This window comes from Topomyia yanbarensis, chromosome 3 (genome assembly GCF_030247195.1).
Source record: "Topomyia yanbarensis strain Yona2022 chromosome 3, ASM3024719v1, whole genome shotgun sequence".
NCBI classification, from domain to species: Eukaryota; Metazoa; Arthropoda; class Insecta; order Diptera; family Culicidae; genus Topomyia; species Topomyia yanbarensis.
This window is the reverse complement of record NC_080672.1, coordinates 108,072,570-108,093,868: the sequence shown is the minus strand read 5'-3', so window position 1 is coordinate 108,093,868 and position 21,299 is coordinate 108,072,570. Positions and strand designations below refer to the sequence as shown.

Genomic DNA, 21,299 nt, shown 5'->3' with positions numbered 1-21,299 from the left:
CAAGTCCGTTCTTTAAATAGTCGATGATGACGTCATTCATAGAAGCGTTGCGCGCTAGGTACACCAATCCGTCGTACAGGGCTTGGGAAGCGCTATCTTCTGTGTGTTAATGCGCGATATTTTGACAAGGTTGTATATTATTTAATTTTTTAAAGCTATGATATCAAAAATCTTTGGGTTTATCTATTGGAATGTATTCTTAGAAGTATTTCGGGGCGATTTGTGCAAAAAATTCGAAAATTTATCGTGAGATGGCTGAATTATATGCGTTTAAAAATGGACCACTTTTCGTTACATACCATTTTTGTAGAATTTGCAGAGTGCACCCCCATATCGAAAACAAAGACGTAGTCCTACGTCAAAAAATATTTCTGACCAGTAATACATTGGTAACACGCAACGCTACTGTTACAGCAGTTCCTGTGCTCGAATTATACTTGCAAGCCATTATTTTGAAGAGCAATAAAAAACAAACACTAACGGCAACCGTGCACTGGGGTACAAATGCACCCCACGCCAAGTTTGACTTCTGCTTCCACGAAGGCCAAAAGCAAACTGGCCTTACCACCTTTTCCTACTCTTACTATGAACTCTAAATTGAATTATGGTTAGGGTCTCAGGTCGGTAAATGCCGAATTTCCATCTTCACACGGCTCCAAAGATGGTGTGGGATACATTTCTACCCCAGTGCAACGTTCTAGGGTTAAGTTTGATTCACCGGATTCAGTGAAATTTTCCTAGGAATTTTAATATTCTTGAGAAAATATGGGAAATATATTTGCGTATTTGCTATATGACACGCAGATATTCTAACTGCAAAAAATTCGAAAAACTACAACGATAAAAATATCGTGTAAACAATGCACTCCAAACTACTTCTACTTAAATTTTCAAGAGAAAATACCTGATGGGTCATTTTCCACAGCGTTTTTTCCGTGATACAATTTGATGTGAGACACCCTTTAATAGCGTTTTTCTCGAAACAGCGTTTCCAATTTTTTTCAAATTGGCGAACACGATAACTCAAAACCTCATCAACGAATTGACTTGATTTTTTATGAGGATGCCCAATATGTGTAGCCTGTCGATAAAGCAAAAAAAAATGAATACAATTTTTTTTCTCTCTTTTATTTTGAAGAAAAATTACCGAATTTTTCAGTAAAATGTGAGATTTTTCGGTTTTCATGATTTTTCCGAAACTCGAATTTTTTTTCTATTTTTTGACGTACATCGACTAACTACAAGTCTTAGATTCATAAAACTTATTGAATTTCCCGTTTCAGACAATTTTATCGAGAGTTATCATGTTCGCCGCGGCGATCCTTGACTTGAAAAAGGTTGGACGTCTACGTATGTGTGGGCTCTGTATGACTGAAAATATATTTTTTTTGTGCACAATGAATGTATAAAGCGATCCTAACATTACACAAAAGATCTATTGTTGCCTTGCCTTCAAAATCGTAAAACAAAAATAACTTTCGTTTTAGGCACATTACACCAGACGCTCCCCTTAAATGGTATAACTTTTGAAGTAGCACTACCGATTAACAGACATAACACTATGAGGAAATTTCCTCAAAAATATCGATTCGGCATTTTTCCAGAACCTTTTATTCGTCCCAAACGCTCATTTGCTGGTGGGTTATTTAAAATGACCGTTAAAACGGGTGAAGCATTGTTTTCGAGTGTAATGCCTGTTAGTCTGTGGTAGCACTCCAAAAATTACAGCTCATTCTCAGAACAATATTCTCAGCATTTTCGCAGTAATTGAATTATTTGAATAGTTTTGGGACATTTGATTTCAAAAATCCCTTTTTTTTAAAACCATTCTGCTCTATGTTGGAAACCATAATTCTTTGCAGTTTTTCTAGTGTGAAAAAAACCCTCAAATATCGAACGAAACTTTGCGAGAATACGAGAAGTTGGGGTACTAGGGCATTATGTAATTCATATTATATTTTATCATTTTTTTCGTGCATATAATTCTATGACTCTTTAATCTAATTATATTAAATGCACCTTTTTGAACGTGGAAAATTATCAGGAGCGAAATACTGAAGTAGATTCGTTTTCGGTAAAATTCAGAAACATCATATTTTTTGACATTTAGTCTAGAAACCACATTCCACATTACACAGCTGTTTGATGCGAACATTGTACATCTGGCAAACGTATACCAAGGCATACTTAGCTTGCGGTTGCATGCGTGTATTATAGCAATTTGTTACGCAAAGACGAATACTTCGTTCGATTTTTGGGCGCAGTTTTCTTTCTCAAGATCTTCTCAAATAAGTTATATCGGATTCGATAGCCTACTACAAATAAAATGACCCGTTAAGCAGGAAGGTTTGGTTCAATATGTAACATGTTGTTGGTTATGCATAAACTGTACGAAAGAAACATATTCAATGTATTATTGTTACTCCAGATGTGAAATATTTCATATCAAGTAGTCCTACGTCCACAGTTCGAGCAACCCCATATGACTGTCCCTTGTAGTTTGGATGGGTCTACTTGTAATCAAGCTTTCACATATTTGTATCCTAGGAACACTTTTTTCAGCCGAGGAATAAATAGACGCAAAATCCAAGTTTGAACAAATTATTTGGGACTAACTATATCTTTCCTTGCAGTGATTTCTTAGTTAGAGTTCGTGCACAAGTAATGGCCAGAGATGAAAGTACTGAAGGTTGGTTACCACTTCAAGGCGGTGGCCTGGCAAACGTCTCCATACGCAAACGCGCACGACTGCCACCGGATGGTGGCGGTCACGAGTACATCATATACGGACAAAGAATATCTGACCAAACAGTAAAGCCGAATAAACAACTAAATATACTGGCGGGTAGCACTAATGTACACTTCGATTTTGCAGGTTATCCTAAGTTGTGTTATCAATAGAGATTTGCAGTACTTCAAAGTAATGCCTACGTTTCACCACTGGCGCGCCGGTAAGCAGCGGAATGGGCTTACCTTCCAAACGGCGGCCGATGCGAGAGCTTTCGACAAAGGAATCATCCGTGCCTACGATGACCTGATCGATGGTGAGTAAAACCGTTTGAACAGTAACCATTGGTTAATGAAAAGTAGAAATTTACTCAAACAAAAATAGAAATTTTATTTCGCACTAGATTAAAAAAACTACTGCTCCCCCATTAGATATGTGATTAGCTATTTGTTTTTCTTTCTTTTTCTCTTTCATTTATATACCGCTTCTGATTCTCCGATTCAATTTGAACATTGAATACCTTCTAAAATCCAATGCTCTAACATGATCGGAAAAATACATTCGTTTCAAAACAATATCTTTGACCGAAACCAAAATCAATCCTGAACTTTACTCGCTACAACCTCTGATCTTATGGTAAGTTGGCTTTTTGTTTGGAATACAAGGTTTTGGTTTCTTTTAATTTGCATTGTTGTGATGTTTATTATTTTGATCATAGAAACAATGTTATACTGGAAGGAAGCTATGGCAAAGATAACTAATTAACTTTTTGTATAATGTCTTAATCTATTATCACAATAACAATAATAAATGAAAAGATAGATTGACTAATCAACAGGGTGGGTAGAGATAAGAAGTATTAATTCTGCATTTAGTTTGTTGAATACGGATAACTGTTTTGCCTTTCAAGATGGCATCAATTCTCTACTTCCTTTGTAGCGTTTTTACCATAATATTGTTATTGATTCTTGGTACAAACATTTCGGAACAGCATTAATATAGATTTATTTACAGATAATCACTATTTGTTAGGGCAGAAGCGCCTGTAACTATTGGTTGTAGTTTATTTTCCAAAATCCAATAGCAAAAGAAATAAGTTGAACTCAATGTTGTATCCCGCAAACTGCATCATCTTGTGCGATACCGTCGTACAACAGGCGGGTGTACTGACTAACGTGAGTTGAGTCCACAGTAGAACCTCACTTCATATATCGTAAGACTAAAAAAAGGCCGTGCATACTTTTCGTATGCATTAAACTGGCAAGTCAATACGATACACATGGTTAAAAAAAAGTTTGTTTCCTTCCATCCAAAATCCATCCGCTGTAACTCGTTATTCTCCTCTTCTAGCCAATATTTTCTTAGACCCCCTTCATGTCCGGAAGAAATGTTGAAAGCTCAGTTCATAACGCTATGAAGTCGGAGATCGTCAATGTTTTCGAGGGCCTCCCTGCCTTGCCATTACGCACAGTGCATAGAATTCAACATATTTTTTGGTTTCGATTATAGAGGTTTGAACTGAACTGGAAAAGCGAGGCTGGAAGAATCGAACCCAGTGTGAGCTGCGTAGAAGGCAATCGATCAACTATGCTATGCCCGCCCCCAATTCAAGATATTTCTTCTGCATCACATTCCAATCAAGCATTGGATGAGTGGACTGCAAACGATTGAGTTTTCGCGATAAATCGCCCATTTCCAATGTTATGTTGAACATGCCGAAAAATTAACATAATTCGAAAGACTGATTTATTCTTGAAATAAATTGCTTTCAATGGTAAATCAGGTATACTATTGAACACTTGTTTCACAAATTAAGCACTTTCACCACTAGTCTTGAAAAAGACTGACAACTTATAGGAAAAAAGGTATCCGACGCTAGCCAACAAAACAATTTCAAACGTTGAATAATCTTCACCCCGGCTATTACGCTTTATCTCAGCGAAAGCATGGTTCGGACAATTGAATATTATTTGAAACGTTTCATGAACAAATTCAAAAAATAACATGAAACAACATTGCTGTACCATTCGATATGCTCTAGGAAATGTTATGATTAGCACAGCGATAATAAAATATCGAGCCAGTAATAATTTGATTGAATTGCGTAAAATCTATTCATATATCATCCGCTGTTGAGTTACCTAACCTATTTGTTATATATAGCGATTTAGACGAGAGCACGTATTCTTGAGTATTTTTCTCGTTATATTCTCTTAATCTGTAAATGGGGAAAATCGCGTGGTGAGTTATTATATTAAAATCAATAGAATAACGCTTCCAGAGACTATATTTAAAGGGTTTATTTTTATCGTTGGTGTATCTTGTATTATCATTGTGTGCTTTCTGTTATGGCTATTTATTTATAAATGCTTTTTTTTGAATAGAAGGATTCTAATACAATAAAATATAAATTCTTATTATAATCATGTGCGTTTGGTTCGTTTCCGACAGGCATGGCTGATTACACCACGCACAACAAATACAACGATGTCGATAAAGTTGGCGAGGATGATGTATTTATGGTAAGACGCATTATTGCCGACACATTTGTCGTTGTTGGATATGGGTTACAAATAGTTTTTGTTTTTTCCTTCGGCAGACATTGGATCTCCCGGTTGAACCCTCTGAATCACGATCGAATTCCGAAGGCAGCGGAAGTCATCGTAAGTGGAACAAGTAATGGCTATCAGTAGTCTATACGAGTGCTCATTATTTTATAACTTACAGAAAGCGTCGATAAACAATCACAGCAGCAGCAATCCAGTATTCAATACATATCGGGCGATAAACCATCACCTCTGTTAAAGCCTGGTGATGATAAAGTTACTCCAATAGTACCTGCTGACAACTATTCGTACGTTCAGATCACTGATGTAAGGATGAGTGTTCATTTTTTACTCTCTGTTCACAAGTTACTATAACTGTATTGTTTTTCGTCCTCTTTCTTCCCTGTGTTTGTAATTTTGGCATGCCAATGAAAAACAACTGTCTATTCCAATACCGACCATCAACTAACAAACCGTTACGTACTAATTAAACACGTGTCACTTGATTGACCGAATGCAGCCGTGCGACATCAAGTTAAAATATAACTTTTATAACTTGAAGGTGCATGAGTTCAACTACCCGGTCGTTGACGAACCAGTCGGATCGATCATCAGCGGACGGCGTGACTCAACGTCCAGCCTGAAGAAACGGAATGCTCTCGACGCACCACCGATGAAGGAGGCAACACTCATCAAAACCCGATTACGCTGCAGGTAAGGTAATTGTATGCCAAAAATAAATCAAAAATGCAAACAAATTTGTCTTCAGATATTGCCAAGAGTTCTACAACGACGAATGGAACCATAAAGGCTCGTGTGATTATGCACCAGATTGTTTTAAGACCGCTATCGAGAATATGTCCGGTATGTTGTGCGCTCGCTGCATGCTGTATCACTGTATGAAGGATTCAGAAGGGGAAACGGCTTCCCATCCCTGCTCGTGTTCGGCGGAGTCAGGATGCACAAAACGGTAATGGTTACCGAATGTAATAACCACTTTCCCCTTCGCACTGTAGCATTTGTTCTTATTTTAGATGGATTGGATTGGCTCTGCTGTCGCTCATAGTGCCCTGTCTGTGGTGCTATCCACCATTACGCGCCTGTCATTCGATCGGCGTTTCGTGTCGGCTGTGCGGTGGAAAGCATAAACCGCAAATTTGACATCCGATCAAGATCATCAACCTAACAAGTATTAATCGGCTTGACTGGTGAGTACCCTATTTTGAAGAGATAGAGTAATTTATTGAATTTGATTAGATACATATAGATTTGTTTTTGATGATATTGACAATTGTTGGCCAAAGTGCTTGGACTAGTAAAACTGTGCTGGCATCAAACACCTGTAGGTTTTGCTGAAAATAACTGTCGAAATTGAAAACATAGACTTTTTACATCACCCGTCAAAAGTTTGGCATCGCTTCATTAAGTATTGCAACACCTCGAAAAGTTTAGTTGTTTTTCCAATCAAGGGCATTCAGCAGGTGAACATTTTAGTTTGGAATTATATCACTGCATGGCCCTAGTGTACATGTAAAGTTGTGCACTCCTACTTATTTCATCTAATTTTTCTATCGATCTAGAAAGTACGTGTGTTCTGAAGTTTCCTTCAAATGGTCATGACCATTTTTTTGTTAGAGGAAACTTTGCCACTGCGACCTCTATTCAGGTTATCTTTTGTGGCTGCCCCAGTTTGCTCTACATTTTACAAATTGCCCGAATCCAATGTAGTTACGACCTTATTGCCAATAGTGCTGCTTGGCTGTCCGAAAAGATTGCGATTTTTGCATGTCTGTAGTTTCGTTTACCACAGACCTCCGGGCAGGTGTATATTGCATAGGGGAACCCGGGGCTATTCGGACCTACTTAAGCAAATCGCCCTTTTAGGTGGATATATGTAATAAAATTACTGGTCAAAAGTCCTAATTGTTAGTTTGAAACCTCAGCTACATTTTGGTGCCATTTGTACCACTCAATGGCAGGGTTAGGCGACGATTTGCAAACCACTAGGTTTTTCCATCATTTTACAATGTAGGGGTAATTCGGATCTCCCTACGGGGCAATTCAGACCGTCATTTTTCTTTAATTTTTTACAATGGAATTATGTTTACCTATGAATTAGTTACAAGGGACTAATTCCTTAAGAAGCAAAAAAAAAAATGCTTTGCAAAAACCCTATCTGGTATGCCACAACTGTCGATTGGTGGCCCATATATTTTCTTGGCTGTGGCGTGTGCATTGGTGTGCGCAGCCGCAAGCCGCTGAACGGTGGTTCACGGAATAGGGTATCCGAATAGCCCCGTACGCTCATATCGCACAAAAGTGGTGAGCGTCTCGAAAATATCTCTGTTTTCATCCAAACAAAAATCATTCCATAAAATAGAAGCCTCAAGCTTTCCAAAACCCTTACCTTTAATTTTTTCACTTTTATTTGTTGCTTTAATCACGGTTTTTCCATTATAATGATTTTTGTATTGAGAATGGCAAAACAACGAAACACGTTGTATCTCCTTTCTACAAAGAACAAACAACCAACTTCAGCTCTCAAAATTAATGTTTGAGAATAGCGGTTCCACGAATATGTACGATGGTCAGAAAGTCTTGCTATTTTCTGAGAAATCGAGGGGGTCCGAATTACTCTTACTGTCTTAATAGCCCCGGGTCCCCCTATATCTCTGCCTGAAAAACTGTAGGCAACTGAAACCTCAGTTACATTTTGGTGCCATAAAAGGTTCATTTGTACCACTCAATGGCAGGGTTAGGCGACAACCCATATTGAATATTGCAACACATCCAGAAAAGTTTTGCATTACCTCAAAGTGGCAAAGTCATGATACGGTATCTCGAAATCCTGATTAGCTACATATTTGCTCTCTTCCACAGGGCTGTACTTTAGTTCAAGGTGGTCTAAATAATACAAATGCATTATTGTTGAATAGCTAACTGTACTGTTTCGCTGGTAATGTTTCAACTCTCCTCTGTTTCAAATTTCCTCGGTTTCCCCTACTATCAGTGATGGAGTATACAGTTCATCAAACGAACAACAGTTCATCAATGCGAACATACAGTTAATCAAACTAGAGAGAATCCAGTCTCGTTGTTTGCGCATTGCATTGGGTTGCAAACACTTGACCCATACGATGAGTCTAGAAGTGCTGACTTCCGCCAAAAAATCGATATTATTGGGACCTCTCATATCGATTACTCATTCGATGCGATATCTTGAACTCACTGGTGATTGCAAATTGTGAAAGGCTTGTCGAGCTTAATTCTCACACCCGATTTATGTCCTTGTGCTTCGATTACATGGCACAACATTAATTCATCCTCGTATAACTTTAACCGTCCTTATCTCTATGATACTTTTGATTCATCTGTATTTTTCGAAGCATCCATGTAGGAAGAGATATGTGGAATCCCCGATCACATTTGCCCACAAGTGATTTTTCATAATAAATACCATCAATTCGACGGTTGCAAAATGTTCTGTTCAATTCCCATCAAATCAATTCTTGACTGGTCCACTATCCTAGGTACTTTAACGAAAATGTTCCTGCCTCATTCAAACTCAGTGATCCTGCTTCAATTCACGTCGCAGAATTAGCTGCCATTCAGTGTATAGGACTTGCTGAAAGTAATCATTGCGTCTGTGAGAAAGACTAGCTGTTTGGCTGTGCACAGAGTACTGTGTTGCCAGGTCGCAACTAATAGATTCCCTTCGGGCCCGTGGTAGATCCCCCTTTGGGCCAAGTCCGGGACATCCTGGCAAGTCGCGCCACCCCCAGCAATGTTCTTATCTATATCTTTTTTTTTTTTTGAAGTATTAATATCCAAGTTTAGCTTGAGCTTGAAGCTTGTGCTATCACCCCCTAGCTGCTACTCCGTTATCTATCTTGACTAGCTGGAGTTGCACAGGGAATCAGTAGATAATTATGCTTGGGAATGAGCAACTCGGGGTTAATCCTAGTGTTTATTGACCAATACCGGCGCCGGCCAGGCCTGAATGTAGATCGCGGAAGGAATGAGAAGGGGAATGGTTAGTCCGATACTTGCTTTTTGCTAGAGGCTGTATATACACTACTGCGCACTCCACATGGACTGGGGACCAACGGCTTTATTTCCCTTTCGAAGGAAGACGTGACCACAGATTTTTTCACCTCAGAAAAATCTCAACATGGGGGTGGGCGTAGCATTGTTGGTAAATCGATTGCCTTGTACGCAGCGCACCTGGGTTCGAGTTCCGACCCCACACATAGGGTTAGAAATTTTTCATAAGAGATTTTTCTAACCCGAAGAGGTAGGATAAAACCTCTATAATCAAAATATAAAAAAATAATGACCTCGGCTGGAATTGAACCCAGGCCAACTGGAATGAGTGGCGGTCACTCTTACTCAACCACCGGCGCCGCCATTAACAGTATTATTATCCAAGTTTACTACATTTTCCCTTCTCTCATTCACACTAGAACCAAATACAAATATGTACATATTTGTATTTGCTAGAACCCTCCAACCTTTCCCTGTAGCTACAATATGGCACCGTTTCACGAGTATACGATGCATACCCTTCCTTGATAACCGTCCAACCAGAACATCATGACATATCCCCAAGCAGATGACATAGAGAACATCATGACAGCATCAGAGTGCCAATAATTATACGAAAGGTTTACCTCCCCATCACCTCTGCGATGGAAGGCTAGAAACCACTACAACCAAATATGCATATCCACCACAATAATCAACCAGCCAACGACAACGTCAATTGAACAATGTATCCTACTTCCTATCTTTTCCCTTACTAACATAAGAGTCCCTAAATACGGTTTTCCCTCCCCCCCCCCACAAACACTTGAAATGTACTTAAAAATGAATAATCGGCCTCGTCAGGTTACCGCAATTGGGCCTAAATAATCAAAATTATATTAAAAACAAGGTATTAAGCGGACCATACACGTTCAATACTTTTGTCAATACAGTGAAAACCCGTTTTTATCAGCCCCTATTTTTGTCAGCTTTTCGACCCGATTTCGTTAACCAGCCAGAGTTATGAGACTATGTGTACGGAATAATGTTAATATTTTCACAGTTTCAGTTCAAAAAAGAAAATAAATAAATATGTTTTTGTTATTGCCCCCATTTTGTCAACCAAAGTTACACCAAATTTGAAGATGCGCATGGATTAGTTGATCGCTGCCAGCAATGGTGAAATATTGGTGGCGAGGCAGGCACTAGTTGGGCGTGTCATAAGAATTTTCTCGTGTGGCGGAATCAATTCTTTTCCTGACACCGAACAACACATCGAAAGCCCTTTTCGAGGCAGGCATTCGAGAATCTTAAGAAAAAATACCGAAAAAATTGTTTTTCTTCTTCGCACCGGTTATGTCTCTGATATTTTTAAGTCAGTTAGTATCAGTACTAATCATTGAATAATATGCAGACGTTTGGTTCGTAGTAATTGGTTTAACAAGACGTCAGAGCTTATTCATACTCTCTATAATAAAATTGCATTAAATGTACAGCATGTATGTTTGATGACATTGCATTCTAACAGCATTTTTTCTTCTATTTTTTTAGATAGCCGATGAGCAGCTCTCAAAGCTCTTACTGAATAGCTACTAGTACACACGTAAAAAGAACATAGTACGGATTATGCCGTATTGTGCACTTAAAAAAGTGAAAAAATAATAAAAAAAGAGTTAATCATAGACCCACGAGTAACACAGAAACTTACCAAAGTGATAAGAAAACAAACAGAAGTTGAACGTTGAAAAAATAGCATCAAACTCAAATGCAAAGAATAATGAAAGTTCTGTTACAACTGAACAATAAATAAAAATTAAAGAAGAAACACGAATATCGCTACATGTAGAGGAAGTCAAAAGTAAAAAAAAAACATTCGTTGATGTCTAACTCTAGCAAACAAAAATAGAACAAGCAGCCACATCAAACTAGCGAAATCAAAAGCCAAACGCGCAAAACCAAGAAAACTAGGTACACAGTAATGAGTATACAATAAATGAAGGGATTACAGGACGAGCAGTGTTACCACGTTGTGGTAAAACAAAATAAAGGAAACGGCAACATCAACCATTTCATTATTAACTGTCGAACTGGACTCAACCGCGTTAAATTGAAAGGTTGCGCTAACAGGAACAAAACTTTACCAGTCATAAAATTTATGATTGAACAAGAGACAAGAGTGCATATTTTAGAAGTAATTAAATAGTCCTTTTCTGTTGTCGTAGCATCAAGCAAACAAAAAGTGTGCTGCAAAGACATATAGATGTCTTATTTGTATCTGGCGTTGCAAGGTATTACTGTTCAGTTCAAATGGATCTAGATAATGATAATTGGTACTGTAACAGATGATGTAAATGCTGATGAATAAATAAATTTAATAGCAAAACACCCGTTTCTTATCAAAGGTTCTTCGTTCAACGTCTGTAAAATGATGAACGAAAGAATGAATCGTTCAACTCTATGTGACTGTTTTTACATTGTTTCGGAAACAAAACTTTAAACATAGGTTCGTAATTTTTATAGATTTGTTATATATTTACTAGTTTACATTATCTTCATTTGTTTGGTGAGTTATCACAAACGAAGAGGAAAAGAACGTCAACGTATATGTAAGAAATGTATGCGGTATAGATATATAACTATGTAAATTATAATTAAATTAAAGAATACATAATGCAGAGCTATTTAAGGTAACGAAACATAGTTTAAGGTTCAACAGTACATTAACTTAATCATTGCAACAGAACGTGTAAAGCCAAACTTCATCTTGTTTTGTCTTTTGCTAAAAAACGAGCTGTGCTCAATAAATTCTATCATTTGTTAGTTGATCCCAGCTGATCGCATGGATCATTTACAAAGGAACCCTCAATAAGACTATGCATCCTGAGGAAACGTTGATATTTTCGCCTAGAAAATTCTCCCGCTAAACGAGAGATGTCTTCTACTCTCCCAACAGTTCTGTGCCATATGGATGCCTACTCCTGTGAGTGGTTCTTGCAAAATGACTCTGTGATACTGGCGGGGCATCACCCGACATTGTGGAACATAGCGAATGCGAAGTCATTGTTCAAAGCAGAGAAATAAGTATTGTGCTAATCATTTACCTAAATTGTCATCTAGCCAGGGTCGTCCTTGCTTATCTATGTTCGGGGGTACACAATATCTGAAAGGTCGGCGTGGCTTTCGCAATGGGCTCTGCGAATGCCAAGCATGACCCTATATTGTCGAACAACACACGAAATCAAAGGTGAAAAATGTTTATCTAATGGGATTATGCATTCTGCATCAAACATCTATGTTTTAGTATAATGAAGAGTCTAATTAGGACTATTGAAGCATAATATTGAATAAATGATGAAATAAAAATATATTACATGGAAATAAACCAGTACGAGGACATTTAAAGATGCATAAAATTTACTTCCACCAGGGAATATTTATGTGTATATTTCAATGGGAAAACGACCGGAAATAGACTAACCCAACATTTTACCAACATTGATCATGAGACCTTTTGATTTTGTTTTGTCGGAAAGGATCTCATTTAACAGAACTATATCATTGTTTCAATGTACTGAAATTTTGTTCTAACCGTTTTAGTTCAATCATAAACATGACTTAATCAAAATCTCAAGATTTCAGTTTCTATCATCCAACCCATTAATATAGCCTTTCTCAATTTTTTCACCAGTAAGTTGCCATTTTCGTTCTTTGGAACTATAGGGAGAAAATACTAAACTCAAAAAATAATAGCCTATTAAGGATGGTAGAAACAATACAAACAGACTTCACACGAAATTTAAAAAATAAAGTAATCTAGTACGAAGAAAAGAGTGAAATACATAGATCAACAGAACCAGTTTCAAACAGCATACAATCTTTCGATCTTTAAATATATTGAGTTTCCAACGCAAAATGCAACTAAATTTTTCAGGAATATATTAAACGGTGTCACACATTTGCGTATTTCTTTTTATTTTGTGGCAAATGATAATAATTGTGGAGGTAAGTACTAAATTCGATTTTGGTAAAATAATAATTTAATACATGACAGAGAATAAACAAAAATTCATTACTTTTATGTTTTAATATATATTTAATAAAATTATGATCAAGATGAATATTAGTAAAAATGAAAAGTAAAGTAAATGAGAGAACAAAGAAATGATATTTGTAAAAAGCAAATATTTATAAATCTAATAAAAATAAAAGAGAAGAGAGAAATTAATCATTTATACCTAAATATTTGCCTAATGTATGAAGAGAACGAAAGAAATCCAAAGGTTTCTGTATGTTGCGTCAAGACGTATTTATTTACAATAAAATAAAACACCGTTTTAAATATTTATCAATTTTAACGGGGACGATTGTTTTGATTCTAAAAACGTTGCGTATTTTAGATTATCATTATTATTATTATTATTATTATTTTTAATACACCGCGCTCATTTTTGATAAGGGCCAACAAATTGACTAAATCGAGCAAAAGGGGTTTAAATTTTGTTAATTCATTTCAATTCGCTAGTTAAAACAGCCCATTTTCTAAAAAAAATGCACGCATTCCTTGTATATTGATAACATGCTCTGATTTTTGGGGATTTTACTTGATTTAAGCAGATAACATTTTTGGTCTATCATACAGTGATGCATGGCACCCTTTACTAAACATCAAATGTTTTGTATATGTATGTTTTACATTTCTTATATTTATGGTTTAAAAGGCGTTTAAACACATTTTTTAATTCCTCACGCTTTTTATTTGAGTATTAATAAATTAAACGAATAGGATTGAAAAAAGTTGTAGTTTTACTAATTTATCACTATTTGATATTAAAAAAGAATTATTTTTATATATCTTTTTTTTAATCCTAAACCTTTACTTAATTGGCTCAGGACCATTTCGGTGATAATGAGCCGGGGTATCAAATAGATTTTTTTGATTGTATGTCGTTTCCCGGAATACCATTTCCCGGAAAACCATTTGCCATTATCTTGGGTTAGTGGTACGCAACTTTCAATAAAGGGGCCTGATGTGGATGATATAACTCGATTAGACTCTGCACTGCCACTAGGCTCGTCACTTCTCACCTTAGCAGGTGGTAGTACCGATGTCTTGGTCAGGCGGGAGGAGTCTTACAGAGAATTATCAGAAATGGAAGCTATTGGGTTGTTGATGAAATTCAAAATATAACCGGTTACGTTCTTTTGAAGGAAAGGCTATGTCTGTAAATTGAACCAGCCCGTTTTTTTGTTAACTGGTCTTGTCATGATTTAAAATATTAATTATCTTCTAGATAAATCGTTCAGCTCACACCTTTGTGGGGGTATGAGGTGGGACCATCATCATCATTATTCATTTCCGGGAAAACCATTTCCCGGAATTCCATTTCCCGGAAAACCATTTCCCGTAATGTACTATTTCCCGGAATATCATTTGCCGGAATGTCCCATTTCCCGGAATATCGTTTCCCGGAATATACCATTTCCCGGAATACTATTTCCCGGAATGTACCATTTCCCGGAATATCATTTCCCGGAACATACTTTTTCTCGGTAATTTGTTATACTATTGGAATCTGAAGTACTTTGACAACATTTGCATTTAAAACGATGTTGCTACTCAAATATTTGTTTGGTTCCGTTCACAGCTTGTCTTTGCTCGCTGATCGTGTTAATGAATTTGAAAAACTAATTCTCATACATATGTAATTTTATTTGAAATCATTATCAATCAATCGAAGGTCCAGAAAATAGCTTATGCTAAAAAGAAGGCGATATCAAAGAAGGTCGTAATTTAATTTAAAATTAATAGCATTTCCAAAATATGCTGCGAAAATTTTAAAGAAGGCAAGTTTATTTCATTGTATTTATTGTATTTGAATCAATGAAATTCCTAAAATTATTTCCATTGATTTGTTATTGTTCCAAAGAAGGCGAATTCACATAGAAATTTTTAATACGTAGTGAAATTTAAAATAACTGAAGACATTTTCAATGCACTGTTACTGTAAATAAATATTAGTGAGAATAAAAATCAATGAGAATCCAAGAGTATTTTCAGAGAAACTTCATATAGATTAAAATAACATTCTACACAAAATTCCAAAGAAGAATGCATATTTATAAGAAGGCAGACAAATACATTCACAATCTATAAAATTTCAAAGGTTCCAGAAATATTTATGACTACATTTTAGGAAATGTTTATATTTTTTTCATTACCTTTTACCTAATCTTCATGAAAATCAATCAACGTATTCAGGGCATTTTAGAGTACTGTGATTGGTTATCATAAAAATGTTGCTAACGTTGTGGAAAACACTGCCTTTTCAATTTCAAAAATGGTTGTATTTCGAGGCGTTCTAAATTGATCGTTACGAATTTACACTATCTCCTGTAATGTTTGACCTAGTGTCAAAAACTAAAGTTTTTTTCGATTTCTTAGGACGATAGCAAGTGACTTACGTAAGATTTTTTTTTTCGCTCTTTTAATTTTACGCGAAGCGCTGAAGATATCTTTCAATTTCATTACTTTCGTTTCTCTTAGTCTTAAATTTGCTGAAAATGGCCAGAAAATCGATACAGACATCATTAACTAAAATCCTTCGTACGTCGCTGGAGAAAATAATTTAGAATATGCTGTGAATATTTCAAAGCTCGTGGTTTGAAGTGGATTTGAAAAAAAAAAAAAACGCGTTTGAAGTTTTAGTACGCTTGGAGTTTACCTAAAAACGATAGGACAGAATTAATAATATATACAATTAGGTATTCTGTCCGCCTTTCATTTTCTGTTATATCATTTTATTTCAATAACAAAATTTCCAAATCATGAAAATTCTAGCGCGAAGAAATCGATCCAAAATAGTAAAAGAATTGAAAATATACCATTTTGACTGAATCCGTAAAATTTGGAATAATATGAGGCAAAATATAGGGCCTGTTAGTCAGGAATTAGACGGTCATAAATTTTTAGGGAATTTATTCACCCCTTCACTACCTGCGGTGGAAAAATTGGAAAATATTTGTTTTTATTTTGGGTGCTTTTTATTGCCCACATGATTTTTTTAAATCCTCCCAAGTTTCTTTTTGGTTCAAAACCAAAAGTCGTACTTAAGCCACAAACTAACAGACATAACACTCAAAAACAAAGCTTCGCCCGTTTTAACGGTCATTTTGAATATGTTTGTAGTTGGGACTGTGGCCACATTTGAAATTATGGCGCCACTGACATATGAACAAGCATATGGGGGATAGACCACTAGTGAAAAATTGTTCACAAACCTGAGGGGTAACCCACCAGTAAATGAGTGTTTGGGACTGTGAATAAAAGGTGGAGCTAGTGTTCTGGGAAAATTGTCGGATCGATGTTTTTTGAGGGAATTCCCTCATAGTGTTATGTCTGTTAGTCTGTGCTTAAGCTCCCTCTTCTAGGTTGACGGGTTTGACGGTATTGCAAACATCTGCATGTATATTTGAGCAGACAACTGCTTTAAGATGGTTATTGCATTACGCCTTGATAGTGGTGCATCGAGGAGACCGAGAGGGCTAATGGGCCTTTTTTATGTTTTATGTTATTTCATACTCTGCACCAGCCCAAACTAACAGTCAGCTGAGAGCCTGTGCACACTGGCGTAGCCGATTGGCGGGTCGCCGTGGATTGACTTTTTCTGTGGGCTGTGTTTGCAGACATTGTTCAACAGCTTAACGGCTGTCTTTTGAACACGGCTCGCAGTGGGAGTCATTGTGTGTCGATTTATCGGTCGACTCGTCAACGTGCACAGAACTTTTCACACTTATAAATTGACATCACATAATCACAAAATACATACATTAGCTATCAAACCATATGGAGAAACATATTGTATTGTACGCGACGTTTTAGATGCTGGCATAGAAATCATGGCAGCGTAGCAGAAGAATTTTTTTTCATAAGGTCCAATCTGCAAATGAGAGCCCTTTTTTCGCTTTCTCTTTCGATTATTACTGCAAAACCATAAAACTTTTCAAACATTTATCAGTATGGTTCGAAAGACCAAGGTTTTTACTAGCTTATTACGCAAACAGTTGAAGAGAAAGATGACCGAGTAATTCTCGGAAGAGAATGTAAACAAAGAGAGGCTCTCTTTTGTAGATTGAACCTTTTGAAAAAAAAGTTTTCACATAGCTGCTTCAATCCAAAGAGAATAGGGAAAGAGACGAATAGTGTGAAGCCAAAAATACCTTATTGAGCAGACCAATCGTGCAATGTAAATAAACATTACTCATGCCTGAGTTGGAGGAGATAAGTATTGTACTTCTATCAAAAAAGAAATTTGAATTTTCATCAGAATTTAGTTCAATCGTGATTGTAAGGTGCATTCTAGAGTATGTGTATGAGTAAAAATAAGCTTTAGAATTATTTCATTTCTTTGTTTCGAAATGCACATCGTTTGATAAACAAATCCATCGATCGACATACGGTTTGTTTTCAAAATATAATAGGAGTCATTTAAAGTGCTGCTTATAGAAGCGGTTGCCAAAATTCTAGTGTTGAAATCATCATAAAGGGCGTGTTGCCATTTTGACTGATTTTCACTCTTCGTCTCTTTCCCTATTCTCTTTGCTTCAATCCGCCTCAAGATTAAGAGAAAGAAAGATGGGAGCATTGGACATTTTTGAGTGTATTAGTTTTAAGCTTGTAGAATGAAGCCGCCCGGGCCTCTGAAAGTAAACATAAACATCCGAACGTGCATCCTGATTCATAGCGCACGATGAAAAGAGAGAAAAGGCCGATCTCAGATATTCCGATTCGAACACACTCGAAACTACCGAAAAAAATATTATGACCGGGCCGAAACAAAACTTGTATCAACAGAAAAGCCCACTACGTCATTTGTTTATGCTTTTCTTCTTCATATCTTGTTTTATTGGCTTCATCGAGGAAAAATGACAACCGCCCTCACACATAGAAAAAACTGTGCATACCTGTATCCGTCTTGAATCCACCTGACCATGTTCTTCCGCCTTTTGTTGACTGAGAGCGCTTTGCTCCATCTAGAGGTAGTAGGGTAACCAACCTAATTTGGACCCCTACATATCTTGGACCCTGTTAATGTATTTGCCTCCTACACTGCAAAGTTTCTCTGAATTTGTTTGGTTGGATGCAGCAATTACATTCCTTGGGTTGTCTATTAAGTTTCAATATCATTAGTTCATCTCTAATTGTTTAAAATTAAACAGAATCCACAGTTTTCAAAAATAGCACCGAAAACGTTTCATGTTTCAACGATAGCCAAGAGGAACCGGTGGAAATGATACATTTTCAAATTGGATTTAAATGTACAATTATAATATTTTTTATCGATATAATTAGTTTGTCTGATTTGGTATTATGCATGTTACCTATTTGAAAAGGTTTCTTTGTAATGTTTTATCTAAAAAATCTTAAATAAATGGTGTCCACAATATGTCTTATAAAATTGATATCAACTTATTTTGGACACCCCTCGATTTTCTTTCTTGACACCTATTTGTTTATAGCTATTTTGTTATTTAGAATAATCAAAAAGTGAAAAATTTCGTAACAGTAGGTCGCCTGCTCTTTTTAAATTATTTAAAAATGTTCAAACCAATGGATGTCGAAAATCAAACGATTGAGGAACATTTCATTGAAGACCATAATATGACCACAGAGGAGACTTCTGAAATCCATGTTGAAGAACATTGGGTCGGTGTTATTAAGTCAGACCGGATTAAGTCGCAAAACTTAAAAAAGTGAGATAATGATAACACTGGGTAAAGAATTTCTTCAGCTACATTCGACTTTTGCCAGATTTGAAAAATGTAACCATAAACAAGAATTATGGCAAAAAATATTTTCCAATTATAACGTAAAGGATGCTGCGATTCAAACTTTAAACCCGTTTTCCTCGAAATCAATATTTTGTCATTTTGTCCGGTCTGACTTAACACCGGCCATTTGTAGTTCTAATTTGTTGTTTTTGTTTTCGACGAGCTATATGTTGACAGACCTATCAGAGCTAAGTAATGATAATTGGCTCTCAAACGTGAAACTTTTTCGCTCGATGCGCCAACTGGATTTCATTTTTGGTACTAGTCAAATGATGATGAAAACATTTTCTTGTATTGATGGTATAGGATGGTTGTTCTATTTTAATTGTTTTAAAATAAATATCACATAGTTTCACAAAAAGCTTGATTACAGGTGATAAGAAAACACTCGTTCTTTCGTTTGACACCAGAACATTCAGTTGAACTCAATATTTTATTACGAATTATTGAGATCCGGAATTATTTTTGTATTGTTGAGGTTAGGTTGGTTGTTTTAGATATGGAAAATGTTTATCTAGAAATTGGACTTATCAGTGGATAACCTCGACTACCAACAACTACACTCTTTAATCCAGTGATTTTTGCCCACCATCGTGTTTTCTATCGAAATTTCAATCTCTGAATTTCATTTTAGTATAAATTGAAACCGGAAGAACAAATGTGAGTGAAGTAACAAGAAATTTACCATCTGGATATTTTTCAGAGGTAGGAAACATATTTTCTTCATCAATATTACTTTTCATTGGAAGAAATAACTTTTAATTATAATATTGATTAAATTTAAAAAAATCAGAATTTACTTTCCAATGTGTTTTGACAGACGAAAATAAAAACATCATCATTGCACTTCCATGCTCTCTGGCGGTCGACATCTAGCGTTAGATCACGAATAAGAGTGTGCTTGCTGAATTCCTAGAATCGCCTGAAACACTCACACGAACAGGAACATCAAGATTCAAGCGACGTAGACCTGCTGTTTTAACATTGCGCCGAACAGTTGAACGCTACAAGGCGAAAACTGAAGAAAAAAGGAAAGTAAATGAAGAGAAACAATGAAAAACTGAGCTTAGAAAGAATAACAAGAAACCACCTCGTAAACAAAAGAATTAAAAATTAATATTTATTACAAGAAGATTCCTGACGAACTTTGAACCTTGATTTCTCATCCACTCGAGGATGTTATTCCATAATACTGCTACAGATGAATTGTTACACGAAATATATTATTGTTAACTCTATTGCATAACATTCAATGCTGCTTTGTTAAGTCTGCAGTAATCTAATTGTACCGATAGTTTTTCTATTTCTCAAAATGATAGAACTAAAAAAATACTTCATGCAGTCAGCCTTCCATATAAAGATTAATGTACCATTTTTGAGTCACTGATTTGCTTATGTTCTTCTTTCATGCATTAAATATACTGCAAAGAGAACGATGCAGTTTAGTAGAAAAAACTTCACTATTTCCAAAATATATTCAGTCACATTCAGTATGTTCAAAATATACTTGGAACACTGTCCAAATTAGTGTGGAAAGGTCCGAAATGTGAAAAATTCATGCTGTGAAGAAATGTCATTTTCGAGTTTATGTCAAACATCCATTCACAGTTTTCTTTCAAGAACAGTAATTTTGGAGCAGACTCGTGCATGTATTGCATTAAAAACATAGGCAAGCAAATATTTTTTTACGTTCACGTAATTTCACTTCCTCTAGGGGTCCAAAATTGGTTGGTTACTCTAGTTGTAAGGCTGTTCTGCTGAAAATTTTATGCATTGGACATATTCGGTCTATCCGTCTATCCACTCATTGAATGCTTATTAGAAGTTTATGTATGAAAATGCATAAAAACCGAAGAAGAAGAAAAGAGACGAATAGAAAGTATGCTACACTGATAAAATAAAGTATCCATTAATGCGTAGAAAACTACGCATTTTCAATAAAAGAGGAATAACCCATTAAATGGGAAAAGAGTTTGTACCCATAAATGAGTACAGACCTTGTACGTCAACCTGGGTATAGTTTACCCATTATTTTTCGCAGAATTGTTACAACAAAATGCGTAAAAAATACCCATTTATGAAAATCGCGCCAGAATTAAAAATACTGTCAATAGAATTGTTTCTGAATTTAAAAAAAAACATCATTTCACTTTATTGTCTCCTTACAAAAGTAT

The 21,299-nt window shown here is 36.0% G+C and overlaps 1 protein-coding gene across 4 annotated transcripts in view; it reads left to right on the top strand.

Moving 5' to 3' along the window:
* LOC131687901 (sprouty-related, EVH1 domain-containing protein 2) overlaps positions 1-13,449 on the top strand; it is a 41,240-nt gene extending 27,791 nt beyond the window's left edge. The window contains exons 2-10 of one of the 4 annotated variants that reach the window (XM_058971995.1): positions 2,634-2,811; positions 2,876-3,044; positions 5,180-5,250; positions 5,328-5,391; positions 5,456-5,601; positions 5,795-5,988; positions 6,044-6,244; positions 6,309-6,482; positions 10,849-13,449. In XM_058971995.1, the coding sequence (XP_058827978.1) occupies positions 2,665-2,811; positions 2,876-3,044; positions 5,180-5,250; positions 5,328-5,391; positions 5,456-5,601; positions 5,795-5,988; positions 6,044-6,244; positions 6,309-6,435 (1,119 nt within the window). In that variant the 5' untranslated portion in view covers positions 2,634-2,664 and the 3' untranslated portion in view covers positions 6,436-6,482; positions 10,849-13,449. The remainder of the gene's footprint in view (positions 1-2,633; positions 2,812-2,875; positions 3,045-5,179; positions 5,251-5,327; positions 5,392-5,455; positions 5,602-5,794; positions 5,989-6,043; positions 6,245-6,308; positions 6,483-10,848) is intronic. The other 3 variants (XM_058971993.1, XM_058971994.1, XM_058971992.1) reach the window with 3 other exon arrangements.
* The last annotated feature ends 7,850 nt before the right edge of the window (positions 13,450-21,299 follow it).